Below are 13,462 nucleotides of genomic sequence, written 5' to 3'. Positions count from 1 at the left end.
TTCCCTCCTCCCCGCGTGTCTCCGCCCTCCACTGCGCTCTAGCCCCTCCCCATATCCCTTCCGCCTCGCTGTCTTGCGTAACTCCGCCTTCTCCACTCGCGTGTTTCTCCTCTATGCCCCGCGTGTCTCCGCCCTCCACTGCGCTCTAGCCCTCCCCATATCCCTTCCGCCCCGCTGTTCTGCGTAACTCCGCCTTCCCCACTCACGTGTTTCTCCGCCATGCCCCCACATGTCTCCGCCCTCTACTGCGCTCTAGCCCCTCCCCATATCCCTTCCGCCCCGCCCCGCTGTCCTGAGTAACTCCGCCTTCTCCACTCACGTGTTTCTCCGCCATGCCCCCGCATGTCTCCGCCCTCCACTGCGATATAGCCCCTCCCCATATCCCTTCCGTCCCGCCCCGCTGCCTTGCGTGACTCCGCCTAGCCAGCCTCGTCCCGTCGTCTCTCCCAACAAACGGATCGATCATTTAAAAAATATTCCTTTACGTATTAACAATGGTGTAGTTCTGTAGGAAATGTTGGATAGTTACTGAGAAAAGCAACTTTTACAGAGCAGTCAGTGCACGGGTCGGAATTAAAAAAAAATAACGGTCTGATTTGTCATGACGTCACCGATTCGTCGCGTAGCAACAAGAGACGCTGGAAGGGTCGTGACTGCTATGAGAAGAGACGTTTGAGACTCGGAGGATAAATCGCGAATTATGAATCGGCCAATGAGCTTCCCGGAGGAGACGAAGGAGGCCGCGGCAGTGAAACTGCGCCGGGAGAGGGAGTTCGACAGGAAGATCCGGATCTTCGACTCGAAGAGGCGCACAATCGGGGCATGTGATCACCCCCTCGGCTTTCATACCTTTACCCTCTCTTTAATTCCCATCCTACTTCATGGTGACCCTCCATTTTCCCACTCGGGCTCTTCCGTAATCTCCATGGTTGTACTTTCTCCCACTACTAAGGTTATCTCGTAGCTCCTTTTTATACTTCTCGCTGTGCGGTACCTTTGACCTCCAGGTATTAGTATTACATCTGATCTCTTGAGGTTAAAAAATCATTCTGGTTCATCTTTATTGATATAATGGGAAATACTGTATTTATTTGTTTTATTTATTTATTATTCATTCTCCTTTCTCTTGCTTTGGTTACCTCTCAGGTTCTTGGTTATCTTACGTTTATTCAACAGGTATTTGTCATTATGCAGTTTGGAGCCATCTCTTTATTATGTACGCAAATAAGGCCGTTTTGCCCCCTTCCCAACCTCTCCCCCCGCTTGCCCATCCTCTTCCTCCCGCCTCCTCCTCCTTGTCGCACTGCATCCACAACCCTTCTTCTTCCTCCCTTCAATCTCAATTTTCTCAATTTAGCCTCCAATCTCCTCTCCAACGTCTGTACTTTTGCAAAGATGTCTTTTATTCCCAATGTAATTTAGTAATCACATCAAATTGGAATATTTGATTGTGGAAGGTGCTAAATCACCCTGAACATCACCACCTGCTTGGTTAATCACTGGGGCTGCTGTACCTGGGGTGTGTCATGTGTTCGGTTCCCAAGTTTCTTGTGGAGCGTTCACCAAGTAACTTAAGTACTCCATTCGAAAATGCTGATAAGGAACGGCTGGCTTGGCAAGCGCCAGCTAGCTGCTTGGTAACTGAACATACAATGGCTCGGCAACTGATGGATGCTTACCTATCATGAGAAGTCTGCTTGTGTGCTCAGGTGGACGTGGACTCCCTGATGCAGCAGGTGCAGGAGAAGCACACACTGATGAACCTGGACAGACAAAGAGAAGCTGTTTTTGGTAAAAGCTCTCAATGTTTTGTCTAACATTTGCAGCAGGTCACAGCTTTCCTTTAAACATATCGTTAGACTTTTCAATGTGGGATAATCTTTACGTGGTCGATACAGATGACGTCACTGACCAGTGCCCATAAGTGGGAGACAATATGGTTTTCAAGGTGGTAGTGTAAGATGCATAGTTACAATTTTAATTTAATGTCATAATTATATAATAAATCTAATTAGTCAATACACCCGTTAATTCCTCCCCCAAATTTTGCTTCTGTATCCATATTGCATGGTGCGTTCTCCCCTACCCCCTCATCATTACCCTCATCTCTTGTTTGTCTGTCTGTCTATTTTGTCCCTCGGCGCTGCTGCCAAGCTTTTCGTCTCCTCCGCTACCCCTGCAGCTGCTGAAACCCTCATGAACGCTCGAATTGGTCTGCTTCGTGAGCAGAAGCAGAAGCAGGTACAACGTGATGTGCTGAACACCTTGAAGGAGGAATGGGCCCACCAACAGGCCCTAGCGACCTTAAGGGAAGAGGAGAATGAATGTGGGTCCGAAGAAAAGGACACCGGTGGCGTGTCTGGCCTACGAGAAATGGCCGGTGAAGATCCAACATGGATGCAGCGCAAGCGGGAGCAGAAGCAGCAGATGCGAGCCTGGTGTGATTCCCTGCAAAGAGAGAGGAGGGAAGTAGCTGAGAAGTTGCGAAACATCGGTTTGCAAAGCACCATTGCACACACCTGTTTGCAATGATACACACCTGACTGAGCCCTGTTGATTGAAATGTAATGTGTACTTAGGATGGTATAGACCTGGTTGCCAAGTGTGTGTCGTTGCAAACCTCAGTAGTGTTCTCAGGATAACTGCACCAGGTTTAGTAGCTTAGATAAGATGATGCAGGCTCATTTGTATGTAGATGAGGGTAGGTTTATCTTTGCCATCAAATACACATCTTAACTCTAAATTGAACCCTGAGCTTCACTCTTCTCTCTCTGCTGCCACAGATGACCTGTATGATAAATCTATGTTGGCGATGACCCAGAGATGCATGGACGTGGCCAGGGTGGAAATGGAGAACCGCAGGGCAATTCAAATCGCCACAATGAACTTCAACAAGTCCCAGGTTCTCTCGAGATAATTCTTTGGTTCCTTAGTTAACTCTAGAAGCACATTATCCTGGTGGCATTTAAGAGTCAACCACAAAGCACATTATCCTGGTGGCATTTAAGAGTCAACCACGAAGCACATGATCCTGGTGGCATTTAAGAGTCAACCACAAAGCACATTATCCTGGTGGCATTTAAGAGTCAACCACGAAGCACATGATCCTGGTGGCATTTAAGAGTCAACCACAAAGCACATTATCCTGGTGGCATTTAAGAGTCAACCACAAAGCACATGATCCTGGTGGCATTTAAGAGTCAACCACAAAGCACATTATCCTGGTGGCATTTAAGAGTCAACCACAAAGCACATTATCCTGGTGGCATTTAAGAGTCAACCACGAAGCACATGATCCTGGTGGCATTTAAGAGTCAACCACAAAGCACATTATCCTGGTGGCATTTAAGAGTCAACCACGAAGCACTTGATCCTGGTGGCATTTAAGAGTCAACCACAAAGCACATTATCCTGGTGGCATTTAAGAGTCAACCACGAAGCACATGATCCTGGTGGCATTTAAGAGTCAACCACAAAGCACATTATCCTGGTGGCATTTAAGAGTCGACCACAAAGCACATTATCCTGGTGGCATTTAAGAGTCAACCACGAAGCACATGATCCTGGTGGCATTTAAGAGTTAACCACAAAGCACATTATCCTGGTGGCATTTAAGAGTCAACCACAAAGCACATTATCCTGGTGGCATTTAAGAGTCAACCACAAATCACATTATCCTGGTGGCATTTAAGAGTCAACCACAAAGCACATGATCCTGGTGGCATTTAAGAGTCAACCACAAAGCACATGATCCTGGTGGCATTTAAGAGTCAACCATAAAGCACGACATTTTGTGCTGGACCCTCAAATGTCCTATGCTAAAGGTAACTCCTCATGGGGACAATAATATTGCCTGAAAGAAGCTGTGAAAGTCAGTGATCCCATATGGTCTATTAGTCAGAATTCCTGGTTTTATGCGCATATGGCCCGGGTTCGATTCCTGGTCTTCTCCTTTCATACGCAGCACAAGGCTGTAGGATAGCATCATTGGCTGAGGGTGTGGCTGTGCCGCTGATGAAATCTGCAGGTTAAGGCAGGAATTTGTAATTTTTTCAAGGCGTGGGCGATAGTTCACCTACTATTCGTGAAAGACGCCGTGGGATCTTAATCGTCCACCAACTAATGCTGGCGTCGTCCCTCCGTGGGACGGCACACGCATTGAAGAATAGCCCAACCTGTGAAACACCAGGATGGCAGTTTGTAGGTGGGGTTGCATTTTTAACCCAGGTTAGACTGCATAGAAGCGAGTGTGCGTACCTCTAGGGATCGAGGCATGTCAGCCATGATTCCCAATGTGGGAAAGAAGTTTTAAACAAGACTCAGTGCCAGAATGGTTGGCACGTCTGAGCAGTGGTTTGAACCCAGGCCGAGTCATAACACAGAATAAAAATGGTACGCGCTGCTTCATTGCTTGATGCTCAGCATTTAAAAAGTATACAGCATGGACAAACAAACATAGGTTGGCAAACATTGTGCAGGCCTGATGAGCCTATTTGTACTACCATTTCCTTCTATTTGTATCTTCTAAAAATGGACAGAGAAGACCCAAAAGCCCCAGATGGCCCAAAACTCCCCGGGCACCCAAAATACTCCGAGGACCCAAAAGACAAGCAAGTCTGGCAGGCAGGTATGCTACAAGACGGTGAAGACCAATGAAAATTTGGTGTAATGGACCAACAGGCCTCCTAGTGTACAAATAAATGAGTAGCCTCATGGTTGTGGGTGAAGCCTTATTCTACGAAACCTATTCTGCAGACTTGGCATTTAATATGGAATATTTTTTTTGTGGGGGTGAACTTACTTTTCAAGATGACTTAGAACCAAAAGTTCATTGGAATTATGTTGAAATTATTCTAGATTTTGTTAATGTGACCTTTAAAAGAAACAAAAACCACATTTGACATTTCGAAGCAAATAAATTGATCCTTGAAAGTGATGCAAACTGATATCGAACTCGATTCACGGACAGTACTGTGTTAAACTTCTGTGCGTTTTCCAGAAGTATCTCTTTATTTTGCACATTAGCCCCAAATTTTTTTTAACAAAAACAAAAGTTAAATTACGACTGGGATTACGGACAGTAAAATTACAGTTCAGTACTTCGTGTAACCCCCACGATAATTCAGCAGAGCACGTACACGTCGAGGCATGCTGTTCACGAGATTTGCCAAGGTATGGACAGGAATCGCCTGCCATGCAGTGACAATAGCCTGCTGCAATTCATGCACAGAGGCAGGCTGCTGGTCCAAGTTGTCGATTTGACGCGTTAATTCTGCCCACAAGTTCTCTATCGGATTCATATACGGGACATGGCAGGCCACTCCATATGCTCTACATCACGGTCAGCAAGAAAGTGTTGGATCATGCGAGCACGATGAGGCCGTGCATTGTCATCTTGGAAGACGAAGTTTCCTCGAAAGGCTGCACGAGCAAATGGAAGCAATGTTTCTTCCAGAATGGCCCTGTGCTTGAACTGGTTCAGGTTTCCATTCAGAACAACCGGGTCAGTTTTGCCCCCTTCATGAAAAGCAGCCCAAACGGTCACACCACCACCTCCAGCTTGGACTCTTGGCACTATACAATCTTCGTTGTAGGCTTCATGCACTTGTCTGCGCACTCGGACGCGGCCATATTGACGATATCCAGAAATCTAGACTTGTCACTGAAGATCACGTGATTCCAGTGTCCTGTCTGCCATTGACGGTGCTCTCTGGCCCACTGCAATCGGCGCTGGCGGTGTTGTCTGGTCAGACGTGGCTTTCTCAGGGGACACCTGGCACGATAGCCTACTTGAACCAGTCGTTGGTTGACTAACCTTCTGGATACAGGCACATTTGTCAGTTGCTGCCACTCAGCCCTAAGCCGATTAGCTGACTTGGTACAACCATTGCAGACTAACCGGTGCAGCTGGCGAGCATCCCTCCTTGTGGTTCTGCGGGGACGTCCTGACCTCGGTATTGGAGTAGGGACACCCCTCTGAGCATTTCGTTTCAGGATCTTTGACACCTGACCTTGAGTGATGCCATACTGCCGAGCAATAGCACGCTGTTTCATGCTAGAATTTCGTAAAGCCACCACTAAATGACAAACAGCATTGTCGAGTTGACGGACCATCTCCAGGGGAAGCGGCAATAACTTTTGTAGATGTGCAGCAGTTGTTTTCCACTAACACAGAACGCAACAACCCTTATATACCCGATTGTGAAGCCAATCGTCAAATGTACCTGTCCGTACATTTTGTCACGCCACCTGTGATATAATCCTGTTATTGACTTCTTGCTGCGACAGACAATCAGTGACATGGTTCTTTTAACAAAGAAATCACAGAAGCGTAAAAGAAACTCACCAGATTGATATACCGAGTTCAGAAAGTAAACCCAAGTCAAGAAAAAAAAATATTCCATATTAAATGCCAAGTCTGTATATAAGCCTTCTTTTATCAATGTTATTCGATGAGACCTAATCTATAAGACTTATTCTATGAAGCTTACTCTATAAGTCTTAAGCTATAAGCCTTATTCTATGAGCTTTTTATATGAGACTTATAATGGGAGATAATTATTCTGTGATCCTTATCCCATTGCCATCATCGGTTTCGGTTCAATTCAACTGGTTGCTCAAATTCCACGCCTTGCGACCGAGTGGTTACCATGTCCAGGGTTGTTCTTACCTGCATGTGGCAGGTCTACAAAAGCTCTGCCTGGTTGTTCTTGTTCTTGTTGGGGTCGATTTTTGAAATTTGCTCCCATTGGTCAGACAGCTGCCGGATCCCACCCACATTTGTCACTTGACTCCACCCACCATGGCACCCAGAGAAAATAATATGGCCACCATCTTGGTTTTCTGGTGGACCAAAGACATCAGGCCTCCACTGATTTATACAATGCCCGGGTCTTTTTCGTCAGATTTCCATTGGCTTTGTTTGGGTCGAGTGTTGATTGGAAGGGGGGAGGTGAAGGGTGTCTTCAAGTGATACATAATATCTTAGGGCCAAAGAGCAGACGGGAATGTCGATTTTTGTGTGTAGTGCAACCATGTGTGTAGTGACCATGTGTGTAGTGCAAAGTAGGGTTAAGAAATTGTTTCTCTTTGTCTGTCTATCCATCTGTCTGCATACATTAATATATGATTGAGAACCTACTTTGAATTTTATATTTTAAACACGAGTACACTCGCACACTACGGGAGCGGCAGGAAGGGTCATTTCTCTTTGGGGTATATATATTACAGTCGATCTGTGGTGGGATCTCAAGAACATTGGGTCTGTTCATTTACCAAGTTTCTTGTGGAGAGATCGCCAAGTGGTTTAAGCGTTCGAGCAAGCACTCCATTCAAAACCGTTAAGGAACGGCTGGCTTGGCAAGCGCTAGCTAGCTGCTTGGCAAATGAACACAACCCGGGATTCCTCCCTTTCAGTTTCATGTTAAACAGCAGGAGCGAGTTTCAAAAGTTCGCTACGAAAAACGCCACATTAGCTCCAGGAAGGGTCATGTTATTTACCCAACCCATGTGGGGTATATAGAGCACAGTAGATCTTCGCTCAGTTCTGTAAGTAAAACTTACCTCACGGATGTCGGGATTCCTCCAAATTTATTTGTTTTGTGTTCTAAATAGCATTAGCGACTGTTTAAAAAGCTAATCATGTGTGTTTTTGGTTTATAATATTTTTACCTCTGGTAGAGGCCGTTGCTCCCACGGAAACGCCATGATAAGCTATTTATAAATGTTGACTCGATGTTTGTTCAAGGAGAAAAACCCCTTGGAGAGGTGGGATATTATTGGTATTAATATTGTTTTGTAATAACATTAATATATGCTATTATCGTTAGTTTTGTTATTCGAAGCGGACTTGGAAAAACGCCACGATAAAGCTAACTTAACATTGATATACACTTCAACATGCAACTCCATTGTCGGCAATGGCGGGGAAAACCCGCTTAGGGGAGAAAACCCTCTTGGGGAGGGAGGCAAATGAATGCGCTACAACCTTCATTGTTTAACTCTTGCCTGTCAAGTTTGGTTGAGATTGGATAAGTAACGACGGAATGTATCGCGGTCAAAAATTCATCAGACAGACAGACACCAAATGGCGTATTTTAGTATGATTGTAACACAAATAGGAACATGAATTGTTCACGAATCTGCAGTTGAGCAGAACTTTGGCCCAAATTTGGCAAACAATATGGAACCTCGTCCCGATTGTGCACACACACAGAATGAGGTAAAAAAAAAAATTTACTCTGTCTACCTATCCGGCAGTCAAACAAAGTTGAAAATCATTCCAAACAGAACACTTACTGTTTTTAAAGACGTCATAAAGGACACAAACAACAGGCACGATGGACTAATGTAACGTGATAAATACGGTGGTGTAAATGACAGTGCGTTAACAGCGCTAAACTTCCAATTGTTTTCTTCAACTTTCATGGCCTTATTTTATTTCAATTGAATTTTATACTTGAACACTGTAGAACACAAATCTTCTTGTTGGTAACTCCAAAAGCCTCCAGTTTACTAGATGGATATATGACGCCATTTTATGTCATCTCGACCTATCAAATTTGCCCCTCGTACTCTCATGGCAATGGAATATCGAGCGCATGATCAGAAATGTGATCGGAAACGTGCTTGTGCTGAAAAAATATGTAGATTGTGCCTGGAAACACAAAGCCAGAGTTGAAAAGGCCCTTCCCATGTAATTTTTCTCAAGACTGTGTGTGGTAAGGTGTTCTATGAACTCTGTACTTTACTTATTGATGGGAATGTTTATTCATTCAATAAATAATTAAACATTACGCTGTAAAAAAGGCCATTCATCCCATTGAGTCCATGTCACATCCCTATTCTTGTTGTCTTCCATTACTGCAAATGTGTCGGCACCAACTGGATTTAATAACAATGGGGGTGAGTACAAAGAAAACATATTCTGAGCTTGCATTATCATTAAACACCTTAAATGGAGAACTTCGGTGTGATTACCCGAAAGAGAAAAGGACAACTTAGTCGAGTGAAATTGAGCACCTGGACATGGAGTAATCCTACCTGTCCCTTCCACCAGGTCTATCAACTCAAATGAAAGTGCTTTCACCACAATGGTGTGCTGAACTGCTCCATCATCCCACATCAGTGACAATTATCTTTAAAGATCATGTTTCGTTATTAACTGCTCTGAACAGTTTTGTTCCAAACTTTCAATACTTTATCCAGTGAATTATATATTATTTTGTATGAAACAAGATGCCAGTGTCTTACATTTACCATCTGTTAAACACCGCAGTCTCTCCCACTGACTGTGCCTTCTCCTCCCCCTAACCCCCACCTCTCCCCTAACTGCTCCCTACCTCTCCCTTAACCCCTCCCACCTCTCCCCTAACCCTCCAACCTCTCCTCTAACCGCTCCCACCTCTCCCCTAACCCCTCCCATCTCTCCTTTAACCCCTCCCACCTCTCCTCTAACCCCTCCCACCTCTCCTCTAACCCCTCCCACCTCTCCCCTAACCGCTCCCACCTCTCCCCTAACCGCTCCCACCTCTCCCCTAACCCCTCCCTCCTCTCCCCTAACCCCTCCCATCTCTCCTCTAACTCCTCCCACCTCTCCTCTAACCCCTCCCACCTCTCGCCTAACCCCTCCCACCTCTCCCCTAACCCTTCCCATCTCTCCTCTAAACCCTCCCACCTCTCCTCTAACCCCTCCCACCTCTCCCCTAACCCCTCCGACCTCTCCTCTAACCACTCCCATCTCTCCTCTAACCACTTCCATCTCTCCTTTAACCCCTCCCACCTCTCCCCTAACCGCTCCCACCTTTTCCCTAACCACTCACACTCCCATTCCCCCTCCACTTCCATTTCCCACCCCCAGGAAGAGGAGAATAAAGTACTGAGACAGCAGAGAGCACAACAGGTTAATCATCCATCACTGCTGCTCGATCCCCTGCAGATAAAGTATCCCAATCGTCGTGACTGGCGCGGTCTGAGTACTGAAGAGCAAAAGAGGATCTGCCAGCAGCAGCTGGAACAGGCTGCGGAAAGTAGGGTAAGACTCTTTTTTGTAAGTAAAGTCATTTAAGGCTCGTATAGGAGCTGGAATGGAACATGACCTGACACATATATGGCATGATTGCTGTCTTTGTTTCCACTAAAGAGGAAAGGAGAGGGTGGCGAGAAAGCTCTGATCAATTTTCCAGGGATGACAAGAACACCATTTGGAGACTGGATCTGATCATGTTGATCTGGATATCCAATGACATGGATAATGTGCAAGGGATGACAAGAACACCATTTGGAGACTGGATCTGATCATGTTGATCTAGATATCCAATGACATGGATAATGTGCGAGGGATGACAAGAACACCATTTGGAGACTGGATCTGATCATGTTGATCTGGATATCCAATGACATGGATAATGTGCGAGGGATGACAAGAACACCATTTGGAGACTGGATCTGATCATGTTGATCTGGATATCCAATGACATGGATAATGTGCGAGGGATGACAAGAACACCATTTGGAGACTGGATCTGATCATGTTGATCTGGATATCCAATGACATGGATAATGTGCAAGGGATGACAAGAACACCATTTGGAGACTGGATCTGATCATGTTGATCTGGATATCCAATGACATGGATAATGTGCGAGGGATGACAAGAACACCATTTGGAGACTGGATCTGATCATGTTGATCTGGATATCCAATGACATGGATAATGTGCAAGGGATGACAAGAACACCATTTGGAGACTGGATCTGACCATGTTGATCTGGATATCCAATGACATGGATAATGTGCGAGGGATGACAGGAACACCATTTGGAGACTGGATCTCATCATGTTGATCTGGATATCCAATGACATGGATAATGTGCAAAGGATGACAAGAACACCATTTGGAGACTGGATCTCATCATGTTGATCTGGATATCCAATGACATGGATAATGTGCGAGGGATGACAAGAACACCATTTGGAGACTGGATCTGATCATGTTGATCTGGATATCCAATGACATGGATAATGTGCAAGGGATGACAAGAACACCATTTGGAGACTGGATCTGATCATGTTGATCTAGATATCCAATGACATGGATAATGTGCAAGGGATGACAAGAACACCATTTGGAGACCGGATCTGATCATGTTGATCTGGATATCCAATGATATGGATAATGTGCAAGGGATGACAAGAACACCATTTGGAGACTGGATCTGATCATGTTGATCTGGATATCCAAAGACGTGGATAATGTGCAAGGGCTATTTTTAAACTCCGGAGTATACCCTTTGTGATGCCATTATAAGGATCATCAACAGTTGCACAACAGTCAGTAGTATCGGAAGAACAAACGTATCATTTTAATGAGTACTCTCACTGCCTGGAGACCAATCTGACCTCATGGATAGAAGAAAGGAATATGGTATGTGTAAAGGTCTTCATGGAGTCAATGGTCCAGATTGTCCAACTATCTTTACACTACTCAAATTAATCCATCCTGTGTCGGAGTGGTGAGCCATCCAGGAATGTAACTGATTCGGCAGGATGCACGCACACTCTCTATGGAGCTTTTAGTGCATTAGACAAGTCAGGACATTTTGTCCAGAAATGGCTGGAAAGATAGCTCAGAGAGAACGGACATGCATACTGAGCCGTCTAATCGAGGTTCAAATCCAGACCCAGCTATAAACTCACCTTGGTGCTTTGTGGTAAGGCATCAATGTGTGTGCAGTCTATCAGAAAGACTTTAAGCTGGAGGACCCGTCTGCCACTGGTTGGTGGTAGATGTTAAAAAAATTTTTTAACGTGAATGAGACTTAGCCATTGTACTGATGAAGAGTCATCAGTTAAACCCGGTATTACTTAAACTCATGCATTTATTTGAGTGAAACACAAGACTTAGGTGATGGAAAGGTGGAAATGTTACTCAACATGCATGAGACCCTCTATTGAAACTTCATCTGTTAACATCAGTAATAATAAAAGTTTATTGTTTGCGTTTTTTGAATATTTATCAGGAACTGATGTGGACCTGTTTCCCTTTTTTCACATCCAGCGGCTGGAGGAGGAACATCATGCACGGAACCACCAGTGGGAGCAACTGCAGGGCTTAGAGGCTCGCATGAGTCTTCTCCGTGAACGGGAGCAAAACTTTTCGGCTCGGAGCTTTCGTCAAACGATAGCAGCTGAAAACCAGAGGCTGGCTCAGGAGCAGAACCAACAGCACGTAACACACACCATGAACCACTCACCCTGGATTTAACTCCAGCCTCAGACATTTCTCTCCACTACACTCTCACCATACATAGGCTACGTTCTCTTCACCTATTCTTATAATATCTGCCAAAATGAGTGAAATTCAGAAAAGAGAAGGGAGGATTATAGGATAGTGTAAGGATAAAGACGGTGGGGGAAGTGAAGGGACAGTGGTTTAGGAGGACATAGGAGTAAAGGAGGGAAGGGAAAGGGAGCATACAAAAGGAGGTATGGGGCTCAAACCATCTCGATATATGCCTACATAATAATAATAGGCCCTTCATAATTGTTTGCCATTACCTTATCTTAAGTATACATGCAATATCACTATAAAAGACCATATCTGACCACATCAGGCTGACCAACATGTGGATTTCTTCCTCCAGCCATCATTTTCTCGATCGAGAGGTTTTCAGAAACATCCCCAGCGAAGAGTTCTTCACTCAGTTCAACACATGCAGCCGGTAAAGGGGAAGCAGACTGTGGCTCCGCCGACCAGGTCACGCCGAATGAAACGAGGCACAAATTGGAAATTGTTACAAAATGGACATAATATGGTATAATAAACTGTAGTTCCATGAACAGCTAACATTCGGTGTTTTGTTTTTTTAGCTATTTTGATTACCAGGAAAATCTGGTCTGACAAACAGAAGTCCCCTCTCTCCCCCCCCCCCCCCCCCCCCACACACACACACACACACACCCTTCTCTCATGCTAACCTCACCACATTGACCTCGTTGACATAACTCATTGCTTGCTTTGATGTTCAGGATTTTGGTTTGCTGTGTATGGTTAGTGTTGTTGGTTTTGGTAAAACCCTCTAGAGTGACCCTCTAGAGTGTGGCTCGTACCAAGCGATAAAGTTATTGGAGCATGGAATGAAGGTATTGGAAAGGGTGTTGGACAGGAGGATAAGGAAGAAAGTGAAGATCGACGAAATGCAGTTTGGATTTATGCCAGGAAGAGGAACGACAGACGTGCTTTTTATTGTGAGGCAGTTGCAGGAGAAGTACATGGAGAAGAGGAAGAAGTTGTTTCTTGGTTTTGTTGATCTGGAGAAAGCATTCGATAGGGTTCCACGCAAAGTATTGACATGGGCTATGAGGAAGTTAGGAGTGGAGGAATGGTTGATCAGAGTAGTGATGGCAATGTACAAAAGAGCGCGCACAGCTGTAAGGACGAAGGACGGGAACAGTGGTGAGT

At 45.1% G+C, this 13,462-nt stretch overlaps 1 protein-coding gene across 2 annotated transcripts; it reads left to right on the top strand.

The window, feature by feature from the left end:
- Positions 1-453: 453 nt before the first annotated feature.
- On the top strand, positions 454-12,953 carry LOC137426288 (RIB43A-like with coiled-coils protein 2). Of its 2 annotated transcripts, none has more exons than XM_068114943.2 (7): positions 454-820; positions 1,710-1,791; positions 2,183-2,494; positions 2,784-2,902; positions 9,860-10,033; positions 12,059-12,225; positions 12,645-12,953. In XM_068114943.2, exons 1-7 carry the CDS (start codon positions 701-703, stop codon positions 12,724-12,726), a joined length of 1,056 nt encoding a protein of 351 aa, XP_067971044.2. In that variant the 5' UTR covers positions 454-700; the 3' UTR covers positions 12,727-12,953. The 2 variants fall into 2 exon arrangements, with proteins under 2 accessions (XP_067971044.2, XP_078631301.1); XM_078775175.1 differs by lacking the exon at positions 454-820 and adding an exon at positions 876-1,007 and having other exon boundaries at positions 12,645-12,952.
- Positions 12,954-13,462: the final 509 nt, after the last annotated feature.

This window comes from Myxine glutinosa, chromosome 4, assembly GCF_964187855.1.
Source record: "Myxine glutinosa chromosome 4, kmMyxGlut1.1, whole genome shotgun sequence".
Lineage (NCBI taxonomy): Eukaryota > Metazoa > Chordata > Myxini > Myxiniformes > Myxinidae > Myxine > Myxine glutinosa.
This window is presented reverse-complemented; position numbering and strand designations above follow the sequence as displayed.